At 41.9% G+C, this 22,739-nt stretch overlaps 2 protein-coding genes across 3 annotated transcripts in view; one reads left to right on the forward strand and one right to left on the reverse strand.

Moving 5' to 3' along the window:
• Positions 1–2,009: 2,009 nt before the first annotated feature.
• Positions 2,010–6,811, forward strand: fbxo16 (F-box protein 16). The gene is made up of 8 exons (XM_070988051.1): positions 2,010–2,182; positions 2,989–3,024; positions 3,237–3,443; positions 3,567–3,731; positions 3,869–4,119; positions 5,228–5,339; positions 5,687–5,927; positions 6,708–6,811. Exons 1-8 carry the CDS (start codon positions 2,087–2,089, stop codon positions 6,809–6,811), a joined length of 1,212 nt encoding a protein of 403 aa, XP_070844152.1. The 5' UTR covers positions 2,010–2,086.
• Positions 6,812–7,221: 410 nt separating this feature from the next.
• Positions 7,222–22,739, reverse strand: part of fam49a (family with sequence similarity 49 member A) — a 31,839-nt gene continuing 16,321 nt past the window's right edge. The window contains exons 2-12 of one of the 2 annotated variants that reach the window (XM_070987437.1): positions 20,083–20,138; positions 14,326–14,398; positions 12,184–12,305; positions 11,990–12,095; positions 11,421–11,557; positions 11,207–11,284; positions 10,710–10,826; positions 10,449–10,528; positions 9,794–9,920; positions 9,607–9,677; positions 7,222–9,400 (exon numbers count right to left, since the gene is read on the reverse strand). In XM_070987437.1, coding sequence (XP_070843538.1) covers positions 9,337–9,400; positions 9,607–9,677; positions 9,794–9,920; positions 10,449–10,528; positions 10,710–10,826; positions 11,207–11,284; positions 11,421–11,557; positions 11,990–12,095; positions 12,184–12,305; positions 14,326–14,398 — 975 coding nt within the window. In that variant the 5' untranslated portion in view covers positions 20,083–20,138 and the 3' untranslated portion in view covers positions 7,222–9,336. Of the gene's footprint in view, positions 9,401–9,606; positions 9,678–9,793; positions 9,921–10,448; positions 10,529–10,709; positions 10,827–11,206; positions 11,285–11,420; positions 11,558–11,989; positions 12,096–12,183; positions 12,306–14,325; positions 14,399–14,694; positions 14,775–20,082; positions 20,139–22,739 lie in introns of both variants that reach the window. The other variant, XM_070987438.1, reaches the window with a different exon arrangement.

Genomic DNA, 22,739 nt, shown 5'->3' on the forward strand with positions numbered 1-22,739 from the left:
ACTGAGGCAGTGATGCAGTTATGTTTTTACTTTATTGTCACCTTACTCTGAAAAAAAATGTTTTTGCTGCAAATAAAACTGAGAGGGTTTGTTTGAAAATATGCCAATATTATACCAACCAAAAGATTTCATTTCATTATTTTATTTATTTATTTTTTATTAAAATGAATCATAAGCAGTAGTGGAAAATATACAAGTAGCTCAAGTTTAAGTACTTTTCCTTGGTATTTCCATTTATGCTACTTTATAAATGTACTCAGGGGGTATTTTCCTGCAGAAAAAGTACTTTTATTTTAATTCTTTAATGTACGATTTTGAATGAAGGACTTTCCTTTGGACTGATACTTTCACTCAGTTTGCTTCCACTGATCATAAATACGAAATATAGGTGAACATAGATCCACATGACAATTTTTGCCAATGGAAGATTTTTACATAATTACTTTGAAGGCCCACCGACCAGTTTCCGTTTCCGGTTCCCGTTAACTTGACGCAGCTCTCCCCCTTTCTTCACAGCAGGTTTTCTGTCTTCATTGCGCGCAACCGCCCATCCGAGCGCGAGCAGCAGGCCTTGTGCTTTTCAGTGAAAAACTTCTTTGACTGGTGGGACCGAGCTTTCAGCGGGGCGTCAGAGAGACAGACCAGAATGATTTAAACAGTGGACCCACAGCAAAATAAATACGTAAACAAACAAACAAAAACAGAGCCAACGTCTACATTATTTACCCGGTTATACTATTAATACTACCTCTAGTACTAAATAATAAAATGAATAATGATAATTACTGCTACGACTAACAATAAATAGTAAAATATATAATATTAAAATAGTAACAATAATAATAATTATTACTTTATCGTTTAGTACTAGCATTAGTATTAATAGTATAGCTGGGTAAATAATGTAGTCGTTGGCTCAGTTTTTTGTTTTTTTTCATAGAATAATGCGCTGTGGGCACACTGTTAAATCTATTATTATTATTATTATTATTATTATTATTATTATTATTATTATTATTATTATTATTATTATTATATGTCAGAAATGTGTGATTCCTAAAGCCCAAGATGACGTTTTCAAATGTCTTGTTTTGCCTGCAACCCAAAGATATTCAGTTTACTGTCATAGAGGAGTGAAGAACCAGAAAACATCCACATTAAAGAAGCTGAAATCAGACAATTTTGACCTTTTTTCTTAAAAAAAATTACTCAAACCAATTAGTCGATTATGATATAGTTGGAGATTCATTTGATAGCTGACAGCTAATCGATTAATTGTTGCAGCTCTAAATATTGCTTAAGAAAATTAGAAATTTCCAGTTTCAGAATAATTCTTCAAAACATATTCTGAAGCAAACAAGCTGGAAATGTTTATTTTTTGCAGAATCAGTGTATCAGAGGCAGATGGTCGTTGCAGCGTCAGGCCTTCTGCACTACATTTGTCATCATTAGAGGCAGGGACGCCTGCTCGCTGCACACACTCCACCATGGTTTGCTTAGCAGCACCCCCCTCTGTGTGTGACAGTCTGTGACAGCCAGCCCATGTAGGGAGAGTGCACTCACCGTCACTATGGAAACAAGTAAACTGTGCACAGGGAAATGGGAGGAAGAAGGGAAGAAGAAGAAGAGGAGTAGAGTGTGCTCACACAAAAGCCGTCAGGAGTTTGCACACAGAGTGTTTAGAAGCTGGATTTATTTCCTTCTGCCAGCAGAGGAGAACTCATGGTGAGTCAAACACCAGAGGAGTGTGTTGTACAGGTCTGAGCAGTAATGTTAACTCTTACAACGCTGCAAACTTAACTTTGTGTTGCATGGTTTACTAAAAGGATCATTTGGCATTATTTAGAGGACTCGATCCATTTTAAATCAGATAAATGTGGGATGTTATGTGACTTCATGTTTTTGGAGGAGCCTAAACATAAGGCTGAAAGTGCTCAGGCAGATCCTGGAAAGTGGCTCTGATGTAAACAATCATGAAAACAAGGAGACCACACAGTCTGCTGCACATACACTCAAACATGGAAGGAAACAAGGGCAGAAATGCATTTTGTTCTGTGTTTTAGCACATCGCCTTCTTTCCTCAAAGATGCCAGTTGCGTCGAGGTCCTCTGCAAGCCGTGCTAAGATGCAGACCACACGGAGCGCCTGGACGCCTCTGAACCACCCGCTGTCCAACAGCAAGGTCACATCAAACACTGCTGTCAGCCAGAAACACGTCATTAAGGCTCATGATATAGTTTTTATGCTATTAGTGGTGAAAGTAAATGTCCTGCATTCAAAATCCTGCTTAGGTTAAAGTACATAGTACCAGAAAAAATACTGAAAGTATGATTGATTTTCATTTATTTCTGAGTTTACTGACTATCTACATATCAGCATTACCAAGAGTCCATTAGTAATAATAATAATATAGTGATAATAGTAATAATAATAGAAGATAAATGGGACATGATCATATGAAAATGAGAATATCTGCATCAAAATAGAAAAGTAAGAGTACTCATTCTGCAGTGAAATGACCCCATTGACTTATTTATTATTTTACATGATGTTATTAGATTAGATTGGCACTGATGCATCAGTGTGTAAGCAGCATTTTACTGCTGTAGCTGCTTGAGGTAGAGCTAGTTTGAACTACTTTATGTAAAATTAGCAAGTCTGGTTCCAAACCGAGGGGTCGGGCTCCATCCAAACCTGAGGGGTCCTGTCTCTAACTTTTGTATTTTTTGTGAAATATTGGATCATTTTAGCCGTTTGGGCCTTGAACAGTTTTGTTAATGAACGCAGCTGAGAAGTTAAAGGGTTGGGTTTTATATACAACCTCGATTTGAAAGGTAACTACAGCTGTCAGAAAAATGTGCTGGAGCAAAAAGTAGCCTACAATATTTCAGTAGCATACAATGTTACAACTCAAAGAAATTGCAAATAAGCACAGGGAAGTCAAACTGGATGTGGTTACTCACCTGTTTCACTGCTCTCTTCTTTCAGGTGTTTGAAGAGAGGCGAAACCTTCTGGCGAAGTGGGTCAGTTTAAAGCAGTTGAATAGAGACACACTAAATGCACTGATGGTTCTTTACTGTGCGGGGAGCTCAGCGTGAGCTCTGTCTTGCACAAACAAATCTCTGGTGGTCATTAGAAAGCGTACTTTGTGCTCTGTGGAGTCCATTTTCCATGCGGCTCCATTCGGCTGAGACAGTGCATGTGAAAGAGTTCTGTTCTTCCACGTCTTTGTCAGTTTGACAGGTGGTCTGACAGCCAGAGGAGGGCGGTGCTGCAGGACTTGGTGCTGAGCTGTTCCTCAGAGCAGCTGATGTTCCTGAGCCTCAGTGTGAGCAGATGGCTCCCCCTGCAGGCGGCAGACTTCACCTGCCTGCTGCCCAGAGCCCTCTGCCTGTACCTCTTCTCCTTCCTGGACCCACGCAGCCTCTGTCGATGTGCCCGGGTACCCTCACTGCCATCATGCATATATAAGCATGTTAACTGAGATGAAAATTACTGAGCCAGCAGATGATTCTGGCTGATAAAACTCACTGTCTCTGGGTGTTCTTCAACCATCTGTGGGCAGGTGAGCTGGCACTGGAAGAGCATAGTGGATCTGGACCAGCTGTGGCTGCCAAAGTGTCTGAGGCTCGGTTGGTGCATCAGCTTCTCCCCCACACCCTTCGAGCAGGGCATCTGGAAGAGACACTACATCCAGACTGTGCAGGAGCTCCGACTCACCTCCCTGCAGGTCCTGAGATCACATCCAGAATAAACTGATGGTCTAATATGATTTGGTCCTCATGATTTTCATGCTGAAATGAGGAAATTGATACTACAGTAACTACATTAAAATGCATTCTTAAAAAGTCTGCTGTCCACCTCCAGAGTGCCTCGTCCCAGCAGCAGCTTGTGGTTCCACTGGTGTCAGCCAACAGCAGCAGGCATGAAGCTCTGTCAGAGCTGGCCCTCCTCAGGGAGGAGCGTCCAGCATCCAGCACGCTGCCACATGGAAGCATCTCCAGGAAGAAGCAGCCGGCTGCACCGCCACCATGGAGAGATTCTGACAGACGTCCAAAAGACACGCTGCGCTTCAACTACTTGGACAATCTGGATCCCATTGAACACGGCCTGAAAACGTAAGACTGCAGGGAACACGAGAGGAAGAGCAGAAAAGAGGTCGGGGAGCATTTAAGAACATTACATTAGCACCCACAGAACTGGATGTTAGAAACGTTTGCTTTAGCCAAACATGCACAAAGAGTAGCTTCTGTGGAGTTTGACTGTTCAGTTCTACAGCAGAAACCAAGACAAATAGAAAAATGTGGCGTTTTTCACACCATATATCCCAAACTGAGTTCAGATGTTCACTTTCAGAGCTCAGTCGACAGCCTATGTCCAATATGTGAGCCTTAGAAAATAACAGTTTTGGGAATCGGTGAAACGCCACAGCAGTTTCCATTTCCAAATGCATGCTCCAAAAGGCGCTTTGCTCTGAAAACTCCTCACAGCCATTATAATAATAACATATTAGTGTGTACAAAGAAAATACTGCAATCATCAGAAGTGTGATGGAGCCACAAGCTGCCTCCAGTTTTTCCTACAGTGTTCTGATGGAGAAGAAAAACGAATAGGGCACAGGTGCAGGTTTACACTAGGTGAACAACATTTTCACACATGACTTCATACTTATCATCAGTCGAGTTTTGCTCCTCTGCATATTCTCACAAAACAGAATGAGCCAAGAGAAACAGATTTCTCTTCATTAGTTGTCTTGAGTCATTTTACATCAGCGTCTACACTGTGTTCAGTGTGCTGCTCCTGTTCTGTGTGAGGAGCTCTCTGTAAAATACTGCTTTGTCTTAAATAAAAAGGAAAGTTCCACAGTGACTGAAGCTCCCACCAAAATGCACACAGAAAAACAAAGTGTGCAGCTATTATGTACTTGTGCAGATAAAGATCAGATGAGACTTTTTCCATCCCTGAGGGGAAATCCTGGTGTCCCAGCAGCACCGAGACCAGCTGAGAGGGAAGGGCACAGAGACCTTTAGAATGAACTAAATATGAAACAAAATACGAGGTGTGACATTAAAAAAGCCATGTTGAATATATACATTACAATGCTTTAGACTTTATCAGTGAATTGTGCAAATATTTGTGCAAAAGAGCCCACAGTGTGTGTACTATATATATAGTCCTGTATATATGCGCAGGTGTGAATAGACTGACTCATCTGTCTCTGTGCAGGCAGATGAACATCAGAGCCTCCACCTGCAGCAGGAACATGAGGAACCCAGACGAGAGGAGCCAGAAAACACTGTCTGAGACTGATTACAAATTGCGCAAAGCCAAATCGCTGGTAAAGCACGTTCCATTCATCACCAGCGCCATAATAACCACACTGAGACTGTGACCTCCTTGTCTGAATCAAAGGGAGACGATAAGGACTCTCTGGAGACTGCAACCAGCAGGCATCGTGCATTATGGAGCAGCGTTTACACAGAAATGCATGTTAATGATGAGCTGCTCAGAGAGGGTGGTGAAGGGTGGGGCAATTATGCTGATGATGGGGTTGAAGGAGGGGGGTAGAGGGTGAGATAGAGGACACTGGCATGTAATATTCAGGCTTTGGTGAAATCATCATCAGTGTGTCTTACTGCCTGGATACAGGCGCCAACTTAGATTTTCTAAATGTTTGTCCTCCAGATGTTCCTCAGCTCCAACTGCAGACCCCAGCATCCTCCTCCTCATCATCATGAGACCCAATCTCGACCCTCTTGGGCCGCTCGCAGCCATGACCACCCCATCACCAAGGAGACCGCCAAGAGCATGCTGCGGGTGGCCCAGTGGAACGCCGGGATCCGTCCGGGGCCGGCGAGGACGGCGGTGCCCCGGCTGAGTGTGGAGGCGCTCAGGGCGTCCCGGCGCTCCCAGCGCAGCGCTCCCAGTGAGTAAATCCAAGCTCCTCCATTCCTCTGGGCTGAACATGATGTAACCACACAGCAAGAAATGCATTCTGGGTTCAAAATGACTGATTCTGCAAGAAAGACTTGTGTGCAGTTTGTGACCCAATTAGAAGTGAGAAGATTAGATTAGGAATTTGAAATGTTTTATCTGTTTTTAACAAATCTCGAGTGGAGCAAAATAAGTGATTTTGAACATTTCAGTGTTTTTAAATGAAATGATGATTTATTTCCCACTAATTCATCTCCATTAGGCTGAACTGACAGACTGGAGTTAAACTGGCCTATAGGTCTGGACAGACCTTGATTCATTATTTAATTTATTTTTGTGGTAGGAAATCTGTTTTCATGGTCTCAAAAGTTCTGCATCAGCAAAGAGGAACACTGGCTGATGACAACGGACACATTTAACTAGCAGGGAAACCAATATGCCCGTCATCTTTGTTGCATTGTCTATTTGTTATACAGTGTGTCCTTTATTTTATGTACACGTTACATTCAGTGATTCATTTAAAGGGGAAGTTCACCAAATTACAAAAAACAAAAAAACATGTACATGTCTTCGGATAATCTAACATGTCAAAGTCAACAGTTTTTACTGGAACTACTTTCTATTAGTCCCCATAAAAACTGTTCACAGTGAGATCTGTGGAGCAGCTGTCCTGAACCATCAGCACATGTTGTTGACCAATCAGATGTCTCATAGTGACTAAAACTGCTCCCTCAAACACCACTGATGAAGTGACTTTATCTGTCAATCCCAGGTACACCACTGTTTGAGGTTCAGCCCTGGACTGTGTCTGTTTCTCACACGAGACCACATCGGGAAGGCGTCACCACAGGAAGATTCAGGACTACAGCCCTTTAACACACTATTTTACACATGCAATGCTTTCTATAGTGCAGTAAGTCACTGTGTAAACATGGCACTGGATGGAGATGAGAGGAGAGGAGAAATGACTAAAGGTCTCAATCTTTTCTAACTTGAAAGAAATTCAGCCTCCCCAGGGCTGAATATCTTTCCACTGAAGGGACTGAAAGGAGAAAATCACACATGAAACAGAAAGTTTTTAAGGAGACAGTGTTTTGCACGAGCTGCATATAGTTAGTAGCCTTGTGGTTACAATAAGACTTCAATATTCAATATATCATATCATCAGCATTCATATCTTCAATATTTTAATGGTCCTGTTTAATAATGATGTCTAACATTTACACACAGAAGGGAGCTGGAAGAAACGCTGAGCATCAGGTGTGTAACATAAAACAGGAAACATGTCTGAGTAAGAAATGTACCACCTTTATTATCCAATCCACCCATCCCATTCAATAACGCAATACAAAGCCAAAGCAATTTATATAAACAGTAAGTCTGAGCTCCAAAAATATTAAACAAGAACTGTCAGTTTAAGACCAAAAAAGACTGATTTTGTCCAACACGTTGGATTGAATACACAGTAGCATATCTTGGGCAAAGAGGGAAGCTTTGTGTACATCAATCATGACAGAAGATGTGATTTTTTTTTTATCATTAAAAAAAAAAAAAAGCTACTTCAGTCAGATATGAAATATCCGTATCATACGTACACCTCGCTCCGCGTCTCGTCCATGGACAGTTTGCACTCATTGCATATAAAACATTGCATTCAAAGTATGGCTCACACACGTATATATTACTAAATACAAGAGGGTCAAGAAATAAACAACAGACTGAACGGCAGATGTCTGGATGTACTGATCGTTACATATATGGCTTATGGATGAAATGCAGACAGTGATTCTGTGGTCGTGGATGAAAAATCAAAGCATTGTCTTTCAGGTTTCACAGGTTAAGTCTCTGAGGCGATGTTGTGCTCCGTGGTGAGAACACACACACATTTCCATATTGTAAGATCGCAGGTGTGATGATGTGTGATCTGCTCAGAGAGTGAAGTTTACAACAGTCTTACCAGAAATAAAATGTGTCTGAACAACTGATCCACGTGTTTCTGAGCTGCTCGTCCGCTGCCTTTCAGAGATAACAGTAAAAATGAGCCACAGCTGAAGTGAAAGCAGCGTGCGACAGTCATGGATGATGATTGTCTGACTGTGAGGTTAGTTTGAGTATGTGTGGAGCTGCTGTCAGGAGTATCCATGATGCGATGTTTGTAGGATGATATCAGAAAACAAACAGATCCTCATATTGGCTATGATTAGTGATAATGGCCATAAACACAAGAGGTGAAGGCAAACCCATCCTGGGTGTAGTTTGATGTATGGAAATGTAGTTTTAAACATGTCAAAGAATATCAAAATTCAGGTTTATAGAAGGAGCCTCATCACATTGGTCTCAGCTGTGCATCTATTTCTAGAGGGCTTTTTTAAAGAGAGTGGAAACCTTAAAGGTTTTCTTCTTGAAAAAATGTTTTCCTTCCTTCAGCATGAAAGATTTTTTGGCCTTTCTTTTAGAAAAATGTGTTTTCCGTTTTATACAAAAAAGTCACTTAAAACAAGGCAAAGCATGCAACCATCATTCAGAGCACTGCTACAAAACAAAGAAATAAAACATTTGGTGGGCTGATTTGATTTCGTGCTTCTTTATCGCGGCCTTCTCGATCAGCAAAACCTCAAAGTTAAAGCACACTTTGACCTGCTGGATCTGACTGGATGTGCAAAGGAAGTTTTACGTTCACAGTGGATTACTTAAACAGTTGCACAAGGTTGGAGTCTTGAAAAAAAAAAGACAAACCAGAGAACACACCCTAATGCTTTTAGCAATACGTACATCAAACCAATCAATCCCTTATCTGCCCTCAGTATTTAGCCCTTCACTGCAACAAAAAGATCCACCTTAACATCGATTTCATATTGTCATTAAATCTCAAGTGAAAACCCAGAAACAACTTCACTTATTTTAATACTTGATGAATTTTCACTGTGATAGAAACCAGAACCTGCGAGAGGATTTAAAATGCATCATTTCAAAAAACAACAAAAAAAAAAAAGATTTATTTTGCTTCAAAGATCAACAACCTGTACACTAAATTAACGCCATTGTCAAATAAGAGATTGAAAAGAGTCATCAAGGACATTTTTATGCTGCCTTTCTGTCCAAGTGCTGCTTCAAAGCTCAGGTACTGTATATAAGGCTGATAGGTATCCATCATTTGTGCTTTGACAGCTGGTAACAGTAGAGGCAACTCATGTGATGCTTTCATACTTTTTTTGCAAAGTAGAAGAAGAAGGTAGATATTCTGCAGGTTTCAATAGCTTGGAGGGAATGACTATGCAAATACACACAAGTATTAACATCGAGTCTTTTTAAATAATGTAAACATATACATCTTATTTGAGGTCAGAGCATTGATCCTCTTCATATCTATTTATATGTAAAAAAAAAGAAAAAAAAAGACATTACTGGAGCATCGTCCGGATGTTCTTCGGAGTGGACTCGTCGTTCAGGTGTTTCGTGGTGAATCTGAGGAGAAATGAACGTTTTAGTGGGACTTTCAACAATGAGGCCGTCTGAAGACGCACAGCACGGCCGTCGCTTCTTGACATGACAACATCCAGCGTCAGTGTGTTCTGCAGGCTAGTGGATGAAGTCTATCTATGCAGTCTAACAGTGGCAAAGCAGCACAGAAATACATATTCTCCACTGAAAGTTGAGTGAAAGGAACCTACTTGAGGGCATTCAGGAGGCCTTCTACGTTGTCTGCCGGCTGGTCCTTCAGCACTTTTATGCAGCCTTTCATCTGAGGAGAAATGATGGGAGTCAGTGACACGAGAGCTGCATCACAAAACACGGCGTAAATCATGTACAGATGCATGTGAGAGTGTGTGTGTGTGTGTGTGTGTGTGAGACTCTTACGTCTATCTTGGAGGACTTGTTGAAGGCGCCGTTTGGGTGGACGTGGTCGTAAAGAATGATGACTCCGACCATGACCCTCATGCAAAACAAGAGCGTGTCCTCGCTGCTGAAACGACTCGAATATTCTCTAAATACACAGAGAGAGAGAGAGAGAGAGAGAGAGAGAGAGAGAGAGAGAGAGAGAGAGAGAGAGAGAGAGAGAGACAGAGACAGAGACAGAGAGAGAGAGAGAGGAGGAACAGGATGAGACAAGCGATGAATCATCATGTTTTTTTTAAATAATCAACACTTGCACTTTCAGGATATCAGTTGTTAGTGTGCAGTTGGTCCAGGTCCTGTAAGCTGTTCACCTCTCAGGGTTTCCCCCATGAAATGTGCGTTGAGGTCTTGTTGAGTCCTGTCTTATAATTCAAGGACTCAACTCACCATGAGTGTCAACCATGAGCTGAGAACAAGCCTCATTTATTGCCTTGCTTCTTGCTTACAATCTATCCAGCCAGGTATCATGGTGAAATAATTCAGCTGCTGCTGTATCAACACAGATCTCCATCACAGGATGTGAAGTGTCGCTGCTAGAATACAGGAATATTAATGTGTGTGTGTGTGTGTGCGTGCGTGCGTGCGTGCGTGCGTGCGGAGAAGCATCACGACTCACGGTGTCTCCAGCATGACTTTACAGACACTGGCCATGGTGCTCAGACAGTCTGTCGTGTTCTCCAGTGGAAGAGTCTTGTTCTACAGACGACACAGAAAACAATGAGTTTATCGTTCTCCACGATTATTGATGAATGATTCGCTGTTAATACACGATGATCTGCATTCTGACTCGAAACAAGAAGTCTAAAAACAGGACTGAGTGCGGCGAGCAGCACAGCGTGATGACAGAGGACAGCTGTTGTGTGCTCATCTCTCTCACCTCTGTCACAAAGTTTGTGGTTGCGGTACTGAGTGTCTTCAGCATGGGTGTGGCCTCGGCGTAGAACAGAGACATCCTGTTGGCCATCTCATTGTTGACTTCGTTCTCAATGTCCAACTGCAGGTGCAGGAAACACACAAACAGACAAGAGGTGTCAGTGTAGGAGGGTGTGTGTTTTTCCATTTTTCTGATGCACCTACATCTCCCTCACATTTACTGCAGAGAGGAAGCATCCATACACTCCTGCACAACAGGATTCAGTTTTTTTTTTTTTATAATGTGACCAGTTTGGCTTATTTCTGGCCTCTGATTTCACATAAACAGATCAAAACAACCATCTTTTCTTTGTTTCCTCTTGTAGACTGAGCAAAATTCTAAATATAGAAATATCAAAGAATGCTGGGAGACATAAATATGTGGACGACTTGAGATCCTCAGGATAATAATGGCTGTCGCCTTTAATCTGAAATAATCTAAGACGCTCTGCATGAACTCACATTCATGTTGTTTATCCGGTTTCGACTGATGGTTCTTCTGTAGTAGCTGAAGTCGTTCTGGATGGCAGGAATCCTCATCTGAAGGAAAACAAGACGAGTCAAAGCCTGGACTGAAACACACTCAGCCCTCTTTCTGAATAAACATATAAGTACACTGAGGGCAGAGTGACTGAAAGTGTGCATGTGTGTCGGCGGCTCGGCGTCTGCAGCAGACCTTCAGCTCATCAAAGCGCAGAGTGAAGTGGAGGATCTCAGCAAACTGTTTGGCCAGCGCCTGCTCCCTCTCCAGGTGCTGAGTGGGCGTGAAGGGCGGACATGTCAGGCACTCCAACAGACTCTGCAGAGCCTCCTCTGAGACACACAAACATAAGGTGAGCTGCTGTGCAGGCATCAAGGTCCTGCTACACTTAAAAACCACTTAGCATCAAACAGTCATTACAGATCCATGTTATGATGACCATTCACCCAGCAGTGTCTGCACTCGCCCCTTGTACTGAGCATTAACTATTCCTTAGCACCTTCCAGTTTGAAAAGAGCCAAATCAAGTCTCACATCAAAGTCTGTTCAATACTTCATCAGCGCCTCCTCACCATCACATGCCCACCCCCGGAGCGCAGAGGAAAGGGCTGTGGTTGAATGTAGCCGTTTTGTGTGCACACACACTTTCAGTAAGGATCCTACACACCATAGCTGCATATAACAGACTGTCATGATATCACTTGTGTTACAATACACCTTGTTATTAAAAATGACTTCTTCTTTCGTTCCACACTGTAACCGTACCGAGTCTGAGAGAGAAACTGTAGAACTTCTTGAGTTTGATGACCAGCGGGCAGACTGAGTTCCAGGCTCGCTCCTGCTGCATGAAATCGTTGGGGTTTTGAATTGCCTGGAAAGAACAAAAAGCAGCAGAACACATTAGATCACATCCATGATTACAGCCACAGTGATCACTGGTGTGTGCGTGTATTTCTTACATCTCTGATCTCCTGGCCGGCTCCTTTGTACGCCTGCAGACCAGACAGGATACTCTCAGAGTCCTGAAGGACCGAGTTCACCTGGTTCCACACCTCACGCTCTCCTTCTGTCGGCTGTGCATCTAACACACGCACACAAATGTGCGCACATATAAACACACGAGCACACACACGGATGCATACAAAAATCACACATACACACACGCACGCACACACAAGGACAACAGTTAGCTAAGCTACTGCAGCAGACAGCGTCAATACAAACACGTTTCACATCTGGTATTTCTCGCCTTTTCACATCAAGAATCAATTTGTAAGTGCAATTTTAGCAGCTTTAAATCTGCTCTTACATTTAATTTCTAGTCTAAATCTTAATCTGTGACTTGATGTGAAAGAGCTTTGATTAAATAAATCATAAAGACGATGGTTTTAACCACTGGGGCATGTGTGCTGAGTGTTTTTGTCACTACAGTAACTCATCAAAGTTTCTATCGAGAACAAGAGTACAAAAACATTCAGCACAATGAACTGTGTTCGGGTCAAAGCTAAAAGCATGATTTCACTTCAGTAAACATTTTTTAGCACATACAGCACATCCACATACGAGTCCATCAACAGTCAGCTGCCAGAATTTGCTGCCGTGGGCATCCAGAGTGATGCCTTTGATTTGAAATGCAAAACCCAAACAGCGATCAGCAGTGAAGAGACTGGAATGTCTATAAAACAATGAAAGCACTCCACTGCAGACTCAACGACTCCACACACACAATCAAGTATCCATAATGTGTCCTAACCTCTGTAACTGAATACACTGGAGCTGGATGCATTGACTGCATCCTGCCTGAAGCTCAAAGAAGTTTCTCTCTTAACACGTAAAATGAAACAAATGTGAATTGGGAGTGCATTTCAAGGCAGCAATATTTGGAGGCTGACTGTCAGAGAACTAGTATGGAGGTACACACAGTACGAGCTGCAAAACTGTACATGTTCTACTACAGTGAAACATGCTGAAGTGGCAAATCCCAGCATGCTGGAGTGAGCTCTTGGAAAGACATGGAGCTGCAGTAGAACCTGGTTAATGAGACGTGCAAAAAAGTTTGGATCACAGAATTCATGGCGTTATACTGCACTACAAAGACTGAATTCATCGTATACTCTGTGTATTTGGGAGGTCTGTAATGGAAATAAACAGAATTCTGCTGCACTGAGCCACGACTGCAACCTACAGACCAGTCGGCTGTTTTGTTCCATATTTCCTGCATGGTATCTCGATGAGGACATCAATTATTTGCATTGTTCTGCAGAGCCAATATAGCTGCCATTAGCTTCAGTGTTCAGGACAGATTTCAGTACTTTGAGAGCCAATGTGCGATGTCTAATTTACAACAAATAATCATAAGGTTTCTGCTGGAAACTACAGATTCTTCCACACAGAGAAGAGCAGCTCTAAATATAGAGCATCAGTGACATTAAAGCTCTGTGTCTGAGGTCTGTTTTGCATTTCAAAACCCTTCCACTCCCATCATTTCCTCTTTGCTGAGTAAACAAAGCCTGAGGTTGGCGACATTGTGAGAGTGGCTGAAATGCCACTGTGGAGGCGTATTGTGTTTTCCTTCTGCAGCAGGTTTTAAGAAAAAGGCCAAAGCCGATTTATTTGCTGTGCTAAAAAGAAAAAAAGAAAAAAGCCAATTTGTCTCCATCACGTGAACAATAGAGGAAATAGAGCACTAATGTGGCTACTTTAATACTTTATTCATGTAGTGAACTAATGATCACTACAGATAACAGGATTATGCAGGAAAAGAAACAAGGCACTGTAACATAAAGCACCTGATAATGTGTTTACATTATGTTATGTATGGATTATAAGTGCACAAACAGGGGGCAAGCATGCAGACAAGGTCAAGGGTCAGCTCCATTCTTCTTCAACTCGGCACAGAATGAATGGATTTTAAAACCATACTGAAATCAATCATGAATCCTAATAAATTCAAAGGAGGAAGGTCCACAATACAATGGCTGAATAGGCTGACCCCGGACCAGTCAGAGCAGCTGAAGAGACGATAAGGGATAAAGGAATTAGGAATGTTGGTGGTGGGGGGTAGAGGGGGTCCGAGCAGGACAGGTTTAAGCTGTGCTCACTTTCAAAGTCAAGGAAAAAGTTTGGCCCCTGTTCAAGCTCTGTGCAAGTGAGCACTTTTAACAGATTCCCCATCTGCAAGAGAGAAAAGAGAAAGAGACAGAAAGAAAAGTATGTGTGATGTTAAAAAGGTTCTCAACAAGTTATTAGGCAGATCAGAGCAGGAGATCACGATCGAGTGGAAGGAAAGGAGCGGAAGAGCGAAGGAGAAAAAGAGGAGCAGGAGCAGGCTCCTTCAGGGCCTCGGCATCAGGAGCAGAGACCTGCTGACAGAAAGGAAACGGCTGAGCTGCTTTCACCTCTCCCCACCTCCCCACACCTCCTCTCCATCCATCTATTCTCCCTTTGTTCCACTCCAGTGCCAGACTTACTTTCAAAGTCCAGGAAAAAGTGTGGATAGTTCTCTATTTCCCTTGTAAGGACTTTTAGCAGGTTACCCATCCCAGCAAACCTGATGGTCAGAATACAGTCGTGAAAAACAGACATAAAACACATGTATACATATATCTTCACACAAGATGCATTCAATGTGCAGTGAGCTGTGTACACAGAGACATTCACGATAACTTCAGACAAGCAGTGAATATGTTTATCATCATCATCATCATCATCATCATCAGGCTGCTTCTGTTTGTTCTGATTGATGAATTTTCAAACGAAATATTTACAATTTCAGCCCAGTTAAATTTAGATAATCTGGATGTGAATTGTGTTTCTGATCCTGTGTAAACACATCAGTATCAAAGAAAACTGGAACCCAAAACATTAACCTTCATCTGAATTCTTTTCTTGCTTCATAGTCGTCCATGAGTGGTTACCTGAGTCGCTGTAAGGCACCACAGAAGAAGAAGAAACACAATGGGGTTTTCATTTCAGCCACAAAGCTGCTGCACTACGTGTGCTTTTTGGGGGGGAATTTGAATAGGAGTCAATGACAGCTGATGCTTTCACTTGCAGTTTGAGATGCAAATGTCTGCATGTCCACTGAGACTGATTTACTGAAACTGAATTCAGCGGTGACCCACTAGTCTAAAAACTGGAGCACGGTTAGGGGACTCATTATGTGCATTTAGTTTGCAGAAAAAGTCAAGTCAAATCTTTAGATGCAAGTCAACATAGTTGTGAAACCAGGGTGTTTCATTCAGTCTTTTCACAAACAAAAAATTTCTAGGGTTGAAGCTAAAAAAATTTTCGGCCATAAGGCAAAAAAAGTGCAAATATTCACATTTGAGAGGCTGAAAACAAAGAATCTTTGGTATAAAGTGAATTCAACAATTAATATTTGTTGATTATTTTTCTGTCACTCGACAACTTGTTTGCTCAATTGATTGTCTGACCTCTACAGTTTTCTTCATTCAACGACATCATCTTTTCATCTAATCTCTCCTCATTTCACAGAAATGAAAGTGATGGGGGAAATATTGTATTTCTAATGGTGAACGATTTGTGTGTATTTCTAAACACGCATCAACAATTTAGTCAAAAAGACAAAATGTCATTTTTGTTATTTCAAATGTGCATTATATAAAGAGAATTCACATTGTGCACATGTGTGTGTCTGCATGCGTGCATTTCCTGGTCAGTTTAAGAGGCTGAGAAAGTGAAACCTCCTTCCACCTTCACTGGACAAAGATCAGGAACCTTTTTTGCTGCTCTTTTGGATTCAGGCCTTTCCAAACGAGGCCAAACACGGGGATGCAGTCCTACATGGCAGTTACACTCTATAAAGATTTTATTGGAAGCAAAAGGCAGTGGCTAGGTAGCAATTTCCCAGGAAAAGTCTACCTCCTCAACCATGGAGGGTGGTCACAGACTCTGTAATCACAGCAGGGCTTGAATTTACAGTAGCATAATATGAGTCCATGATTACGGTAAAAGGGAGAACGTCACAGTATATCATGGGGGTGAAAATGGCAATCTAGAACCTTGCTGGGTTCAGAAGATTTAACCAGATGTTAATTTATGTTGCTATCTGAAAGTCATTTGAAACAAAGAAAACGCAGATGCACTCCGAACAACAGCTGTTTTTTTTTTTTTTTTAAAGACTTTAAGTTTGAGTCAGTCTGTTACGGACATGAAGTTGCAGATTCATACTGTGTGAGGGAACTAGGTGGGTGCAGAGTCTTATTCTCACACACACAGATCCAAATTCTCTCGACTTTTAGTCATAGTGTGAAGAGAAAACAAACGAGACACTGTGCTGTAGCGTGCGCATGATAATCACACCGCATTTCTGCACACAGCCTCCAGCAAGCTACTGACTATTTTCAGTCATAGTGTTCATTCCTCAGCTTGGGCCCCTTATGAAGTGCCAACCCAGTCAGTCTGCTTTCAGTTCCTACAGTACCAGCTTTGATTCTGGAGAAATTATAAACCTTTTCATGTGTCTGATTCGCAATTTCATGCAGTCATGATTCATTCTGGTGTTAAAATACAAGGTTGCGCCACAAGGGGGCAGTGCAGATTTGCATTTCTACTTCACTAACCGGGCTTTAATCTGTGCCGTAATGGTGTCATGTTGGCACACGTGCAGCAGAACTCTATTTTTCCAGACGAACCCTGACCTGCGGCTACAACAAGTTCCTCAACATACTCACTTGGGTGTATCTGCAGTCACACTTGGGTTATGCTACCCTCAGGTATCAGTTAAGCACTGCAGCTCACAGCCAGTTCTATCAGAGACAACTATCCAAGGACGTAGCGCCAACATCTAAAAGAAAGTGTTTCTTTTTCTGAGGGACCACAGACCATGTGACAACAAAAAGGGCCAAAAGGGAGTGCTAATGCAAATCCTTGATTTAACATGCTTTTTCCATTCACAGCATTTTAATTTGTTATTTTCAAGCTTTGAAGAGATGCCTTAAGGAACATCTCTCACATACTGTACCACTGTCATTGAACTGTCATTTCCCAGACAACACCAAATTGACTTTTAACAACAGCCAGAGAACAAATTTATGGCTTTGAGTCATAGGCGTGTGTGTGTGTATTAACATAGCTAGCAAGCCAGCGGGTTAATGAACACTGGGGAGTGCCTATGACGGAGGTGAGGTCACTCAAAATGTAGCTGCATTGCACTCTGATATGCAAAGGCTACCGCTCACAGAGAAAGCATTGATTCAGAGAAACACCTGTTCAGACTGTGAACTATGTGTGAAGTTTCCAATTTTTCCACTGACAAAATGTAACTTCAAAAAATTAAAGACAACAAGGCCATATCCTAACTTGCATCAACCCATCAACATTTCCAGTACAAGCGATAGACAACAAAGACTCAGCAGTACAGAACAAAACAAGTGTGTGCGAATTCATGCCTCCAATAATGTCCTGTGACAGTTAACTTAACCAGCAGCTACAGGAAGTGTGTACTTTACTTCCTCCAGAGGTAAACAAACCAGCTCCAACAGTTTTTTCTACAATTTCTTGCCTCTCAGGAAGCCACGGCACAAATGAAACAAACAGCCCTGAACAAGCTGAAAATACAACCTATACTCAAAGAGCTGTATAGTGAGAGATAGAAAAATGAGCCGTGATACAGAACATGATATATTCTGTTCTCCTCATCTCTTCCTGTTTATTTACTTGTAACATGTGCCATATATGTATGCGTATGCATATGCACAATACCAGAAGTGTTGCCTTAGAATACCCCTTGGACAGCATTTGTACAGTGTGACAGACTAAGTCTAGCCGGGTCTGCGACCTTTCAGAAAGGTTGATAAAAGCATAACATACTCCACAGAAATGCTTCCATGCTGTTCAAGGCTGAGCTGTGATGTTTCCTCCATCAGCCCATTGACAATCTATGTACGATGTTGGATTAAATTTCCTTTTCTCTTGTTTTCTGAATTTGTCTTATGAAAGAATGAAATCAAATCAAACAAAGGGCATGGGATGCGATGGGTATATGGGATGGGTATTTGATTTAATGCTACGAACAACTTTCAAATACTGACTAGACAAAAAAACAAACAAACAGAGAACAGGGAAGTGACAAAGCATGAGAGCGTGCAGTGAGACCTGAAACTTCACTTCACTTGGTACCTGTGTAATGTAATTCTGTCTCAGTCAGTGACGCCTTTGAATGGTTTCTACAGTAGAAGAGGCTTATCTTGTAATGCAGGCTGAAAGCACGCTCAGCAAATGTGCATCATCTCATTCATGCCACTCCATATCATAAGCACCTTTACTCAAGGGGATTAGCAGTGCAATGAATATATGCATTTTCTGTGCTGGCACACAGGAAATGAAACTTTCACATTTACTGAGCTTCACAGAACCATAAACACCTTTAGTGTTATATGACTTTACTTTCCCACCTTCAGTCTAACAGCAGACAGGGAAGGAAGAACTATGCTGGAAACTTTCTTGTCTGCCTGGTTCCTGTTTCACAACCACTTATCTATATGTCCTGGACTGAAAGTGTGGAAATTTTGATTTTCCTCTTCCCTATAGTATTTACCATCAGCTGATGTGGGTTCAATTAAAGGGGAATAGCACGTATAGAATACCATACATAAAGGGATCTTTTGTGGAGAGCGTGCTGAGGATGCAGCTAAAAAGTACATATCTGAGAGAAAAGATATTTCCCTTTAGAATACCATTTACAAGAAGTCCCTATTTGAAACAAACAAAACAAAAACAAAACAAAAAAGAAGAAGAACAAGAATTACCAAATCCATTTGTAGCAGTTTAAATGGTTTTGAAGCTGACGTCACAGACTTTTTATTACCCTGTTAGACAACTTGTCGGTCTTGATCAATGACTTGCCTTTCTACTTGTTCAGTACCACAAGTTGTCCTCAGTGATAGAAACTGACAGAAGCTCTCTCAACACCACCACTGTCCTCGTTTAACCTCAATTTAAACACTTCACTTGCTCTAAAAAAAATGCGCTTGTGAAACCGTGCAGCAGTCTGAAGGCTATTTGCGCTTTATAATTAAAGCAAACTCTGTGCATCTGAAACACCAAAACAAGTGCCACGTTTAAATGGCCTTCCACGCTGTCTGAGTGTCTGAAACCACCTCTGGTGAGAGAGAAACCCTTCCCTGAGCAAACTCACAAACCTGATTACGTGTACAGTGTTGAATGAAATGAATGCAAAATTTAGTATTTGTCTTCTGAAGTGGAAAAAAGTCTGAGAAGTACAATCAGATGTCAGCAGTACTTTCACATGTTTGTTTGTGCTATTAACCTTCAGGCCACAACGGGGACAGAGAAGATCCATATAATCAAACCCCAGAAAAAAGGAGTTTTCGTTTTTTGAATGACTGGGTCACATTTTGTAAAAAGAAACACATCCGCAGGCTTGCCCCAGGAATCACATTATTATTTCATGAAACTTAAGTTTCCATTTTATTCTCTTGTCTGATGTGCAGGCAGGTCGCTCTAAACATTCAACTATATCTTCTAGACACATCAACTTAGCTCATTTCTGTTTTATTTGTGACGCTCATGATGCAATCATTTCATTTATTTTGTTCGTGCAAACTTGCATCAGAGTCTAACAGTGTGATGTTGGTATCTTTTGATGGTTCAGTGTTTCTCTTTAACAAGGACAACTACATCAACAGCCTTCAAGGGAGAAAGTTTAGGGCTTAATACAACAAGTGCAGGCTAATCCCACTATAATCATCTCCACCACAGCATTGTTGCTGGGCTGATGCGCCTTAGTGGCAGCTTAGAGTGTGCTATTACTCAAACATGACTACACTAGCTCTTAAGAACTGTGTGTGTGTATGTGTGTGCGTGTCCTGTACCTTCTCTGGTGGAGGACCTCGGGTTGCTGTCTATATCATCCGCTTTCTCGTTGTCCCTGAAACAAGAGAATAAAAGGAATTTGTGTTAAAATCAATATGAACTGAGAGGCAAAGAAGATCCTAAATAAATGTATGTGTGAGTGTGCGTCACATCACACATCTGTGAGTCGGTTAGGTACAGCCTCCACTTTGCACATTAACCAACTTCCCCCTTTCTCCTGACATGCACGCATTCAGCAAACAAATACAGCCCTCCCTCATCACAAAGCACAGACTGAATTATTCAGAGGTGAAATCTACACCCCTGTCTATTATATCCAAAATAAAGCTGATTAAGGCTCCGCCTGCTGCATGTTCACTGACGTATTAAATGTCTTCTGACAAGCTGCGGCTGCTAATGGTCACTGGGACTGCACTGTATCTCCCTCTAGCATGAGAGTAGAAAATAAAGAAATAGATGGCACTGTCACATTCTGTCAAAAATGAGAGCAGTGCACATCCAGTGTAACGTTCGCTACCCAGCTGAAGAAGAGAAAACTAACAGGATTATCTAAAGCTCATAATTCACATCATCTGAGTCATAATTACAACATTTCGTCTACAAAAAAAGCTTCTCAAAGATTCTGAGGCCTTTGTTTTGATCATGAGCCCTCAGTCATTTTGTCATGGCTGCTTTCTTAATTGGAAATCAAACTCTTCAACCACAAACTGTGCTGCTCATGCAGCTTAGACTTAGTAGTCCATAAACTAGAGCATAGACACAAACACACACTTGCAGAATAAATCCACACACATACACAAAAGCAGTGTTGGAGGTAAAACGTTATAAAAGTAACACGTTACAGTAGCAATGTCACCCCTTTCATGATATTCAACACAGGAAACAGAAACTCAAAACTACTGTTGTTAAATACGACTGGGGAAAAGAAACACACCAGCCCCCTCACCTACGGCTCAGATTATAAACCGGCACAAAGAACCATGTTCTGAACACACACACACCTTATAAACACTATCGTATAGACACTGTTCCAAAGACACATTTGCATTTTGGAAAACATAACCTCAAACATAACATACTATCGAGTTAAGCACGGCGATGGGCCCTACCCTGCATAAGAGGTGTGTGAGCACATGTGAGTGTGAGCTCACTCAGTCCATCGAGCAGCATACTCCTCTGCCTACTGCAAAATGTAGATAAATGTAGATATATTCAGTGCCTTTTGATTGGCTATCAACCTCCTGTTTACACACGCATTGTTGAGAAAACTAGACCTGAAGCATGAATAGCATGCTCTATTGGTGGTGGCGGCATGAGACACAGCTGATGTGTGAGCCTGCACAGAGCAGACAGATGTAAAGATAGAAAGGAGAGCAGGTCTGCTGCTGCAGAAATGCAGTCAGACAAAACATGTCAGATAAAGCTTGTTAGCAAAGTTTCTGTCATAAGTAAGCATAAGGTAAGCCAGCACTGAGGCCAGAGAGACCTGGTTACGACAAGGCTATAGCAGTGATAGTGTTTTCATTACAAACCATAATATAACCTTAACATATATCCAAATATAACTCTAGACATAATCTGTTGGTTATTTTGATATAAATAATGCAAAACACTACACTGAAGCACTGACCGTACAGGTCGACAGGAAGCATTATTCATAAATCTTCGTGTGTGTTCATTTTACACAGAAACACTAATTCTGTTATCTTTTGTTTCAGATGCAATAATAAAAAAAACTATGCAGCCTCTTTTCTCATTTGTGTAACAGCAACAGTGCAGACTATCACGTGAGAGCCGGAAGATGGAGACAGTCCCATCTGTCACAGTAAATAGACCTCATCCATCTGTGCTGACCTCCATCCCTCCTCTGGAGAACCTGCACGGTAACAGAGCGAGGGAGAGCGAGGTGGGATGTTGTGGGTGGATGGATGGATGGATGGATGGATGGATGGATGGATGGATGGATGGATGGATGGATGGATGGATGGATGGATGGATGGATGGATGGATGGATGGATGGATGGAGGCCCCACAGGGACACTACTTCTCCTTATAAGGGCATGGTAGTGTGCGGTGACTCCCTGTGGTCTGACACATGAGCGGACTTCACCTCAACATTACACTAGGTCTACGGACACACACAACACTCTTCATGTGTCTGGACCTCTTGAGACACACTCATACGAACGCACGCACACACTTGCCAGAACGCCATGTGGACGGCACAGACTGAGCGCTGATGAGAGCAGACACTTCACCATCACACCCACTTAACTCATTAGACAGCCAACTTCTCTTTTTCTCTGCACTTCAACTTCTTCATCCACGTACTCGTTCTCTCCTTCCCTTTTCTTCCCTTCCTGCTTTCTCTCTCCCTTTCACTTCCCTGCTTCCTTTTTCAAACACACTCATAGTTGGATTTTCTCTGTTTTTCCATCCTGCCAGACAGACGGACAGGTGTCACCAGGCGGTCAACTAATCTGCAAAATTACACTGAATTTGATTAATTGAATTAGCCTGGAAGTGTATTTAGCTCGCAGACATCACGCCAATTAGAAAACAGCCACTAGCTAGCCAGATAGATCATCTACTCAGTCCTTAGCTATCTCAATGAACCAGCTTTTAAGTAAACTAGCCACACGCTGATGCAGGCAGT

The sequence above is a fragment of the Chaetodon trifascialis genome, chromosome 19 (assembly GCF_039877785.1).
Source record: "Chaetodon trifascialis isolate fChaTrf1 chromosome 19, fChaTrf1.hap1, whole genome shotgun sequence".
Taxonomy (NCBI): domain Eukaryota; kingdom Metazoa; phylum Chordata; class Actinopteri; order Chaetodontiformes; family Chaetodontidae; genus Chaetodon; species Chaetodon trifascialis.

Bases quoted from the DNA above. Each gene is read 5' to 3' on its own strand.
- fbxo16 (XM_070988051.1), top strand. From the start codon at position 2,087: ATGCCAGTTGCGTCGAGGTCCTCTGCAAGCCGTGCTAAGATGCAGACC. The intron at 2,183-2,988 runs GTCACATCAAAC...CTCTTCTTTCAG, and splicing joins ACCCGCTGTCCAACAGCAAG to GTGTTTGAAGAGAGGCGAAA. The intron at 3,025-3,236 runs GTCAGTTTAAAG...CGTCTTTGTCAG, and splicing joins GAAACCTTCTGGCGAAGTGG to TTTGACAGGTGGTCTGACAG.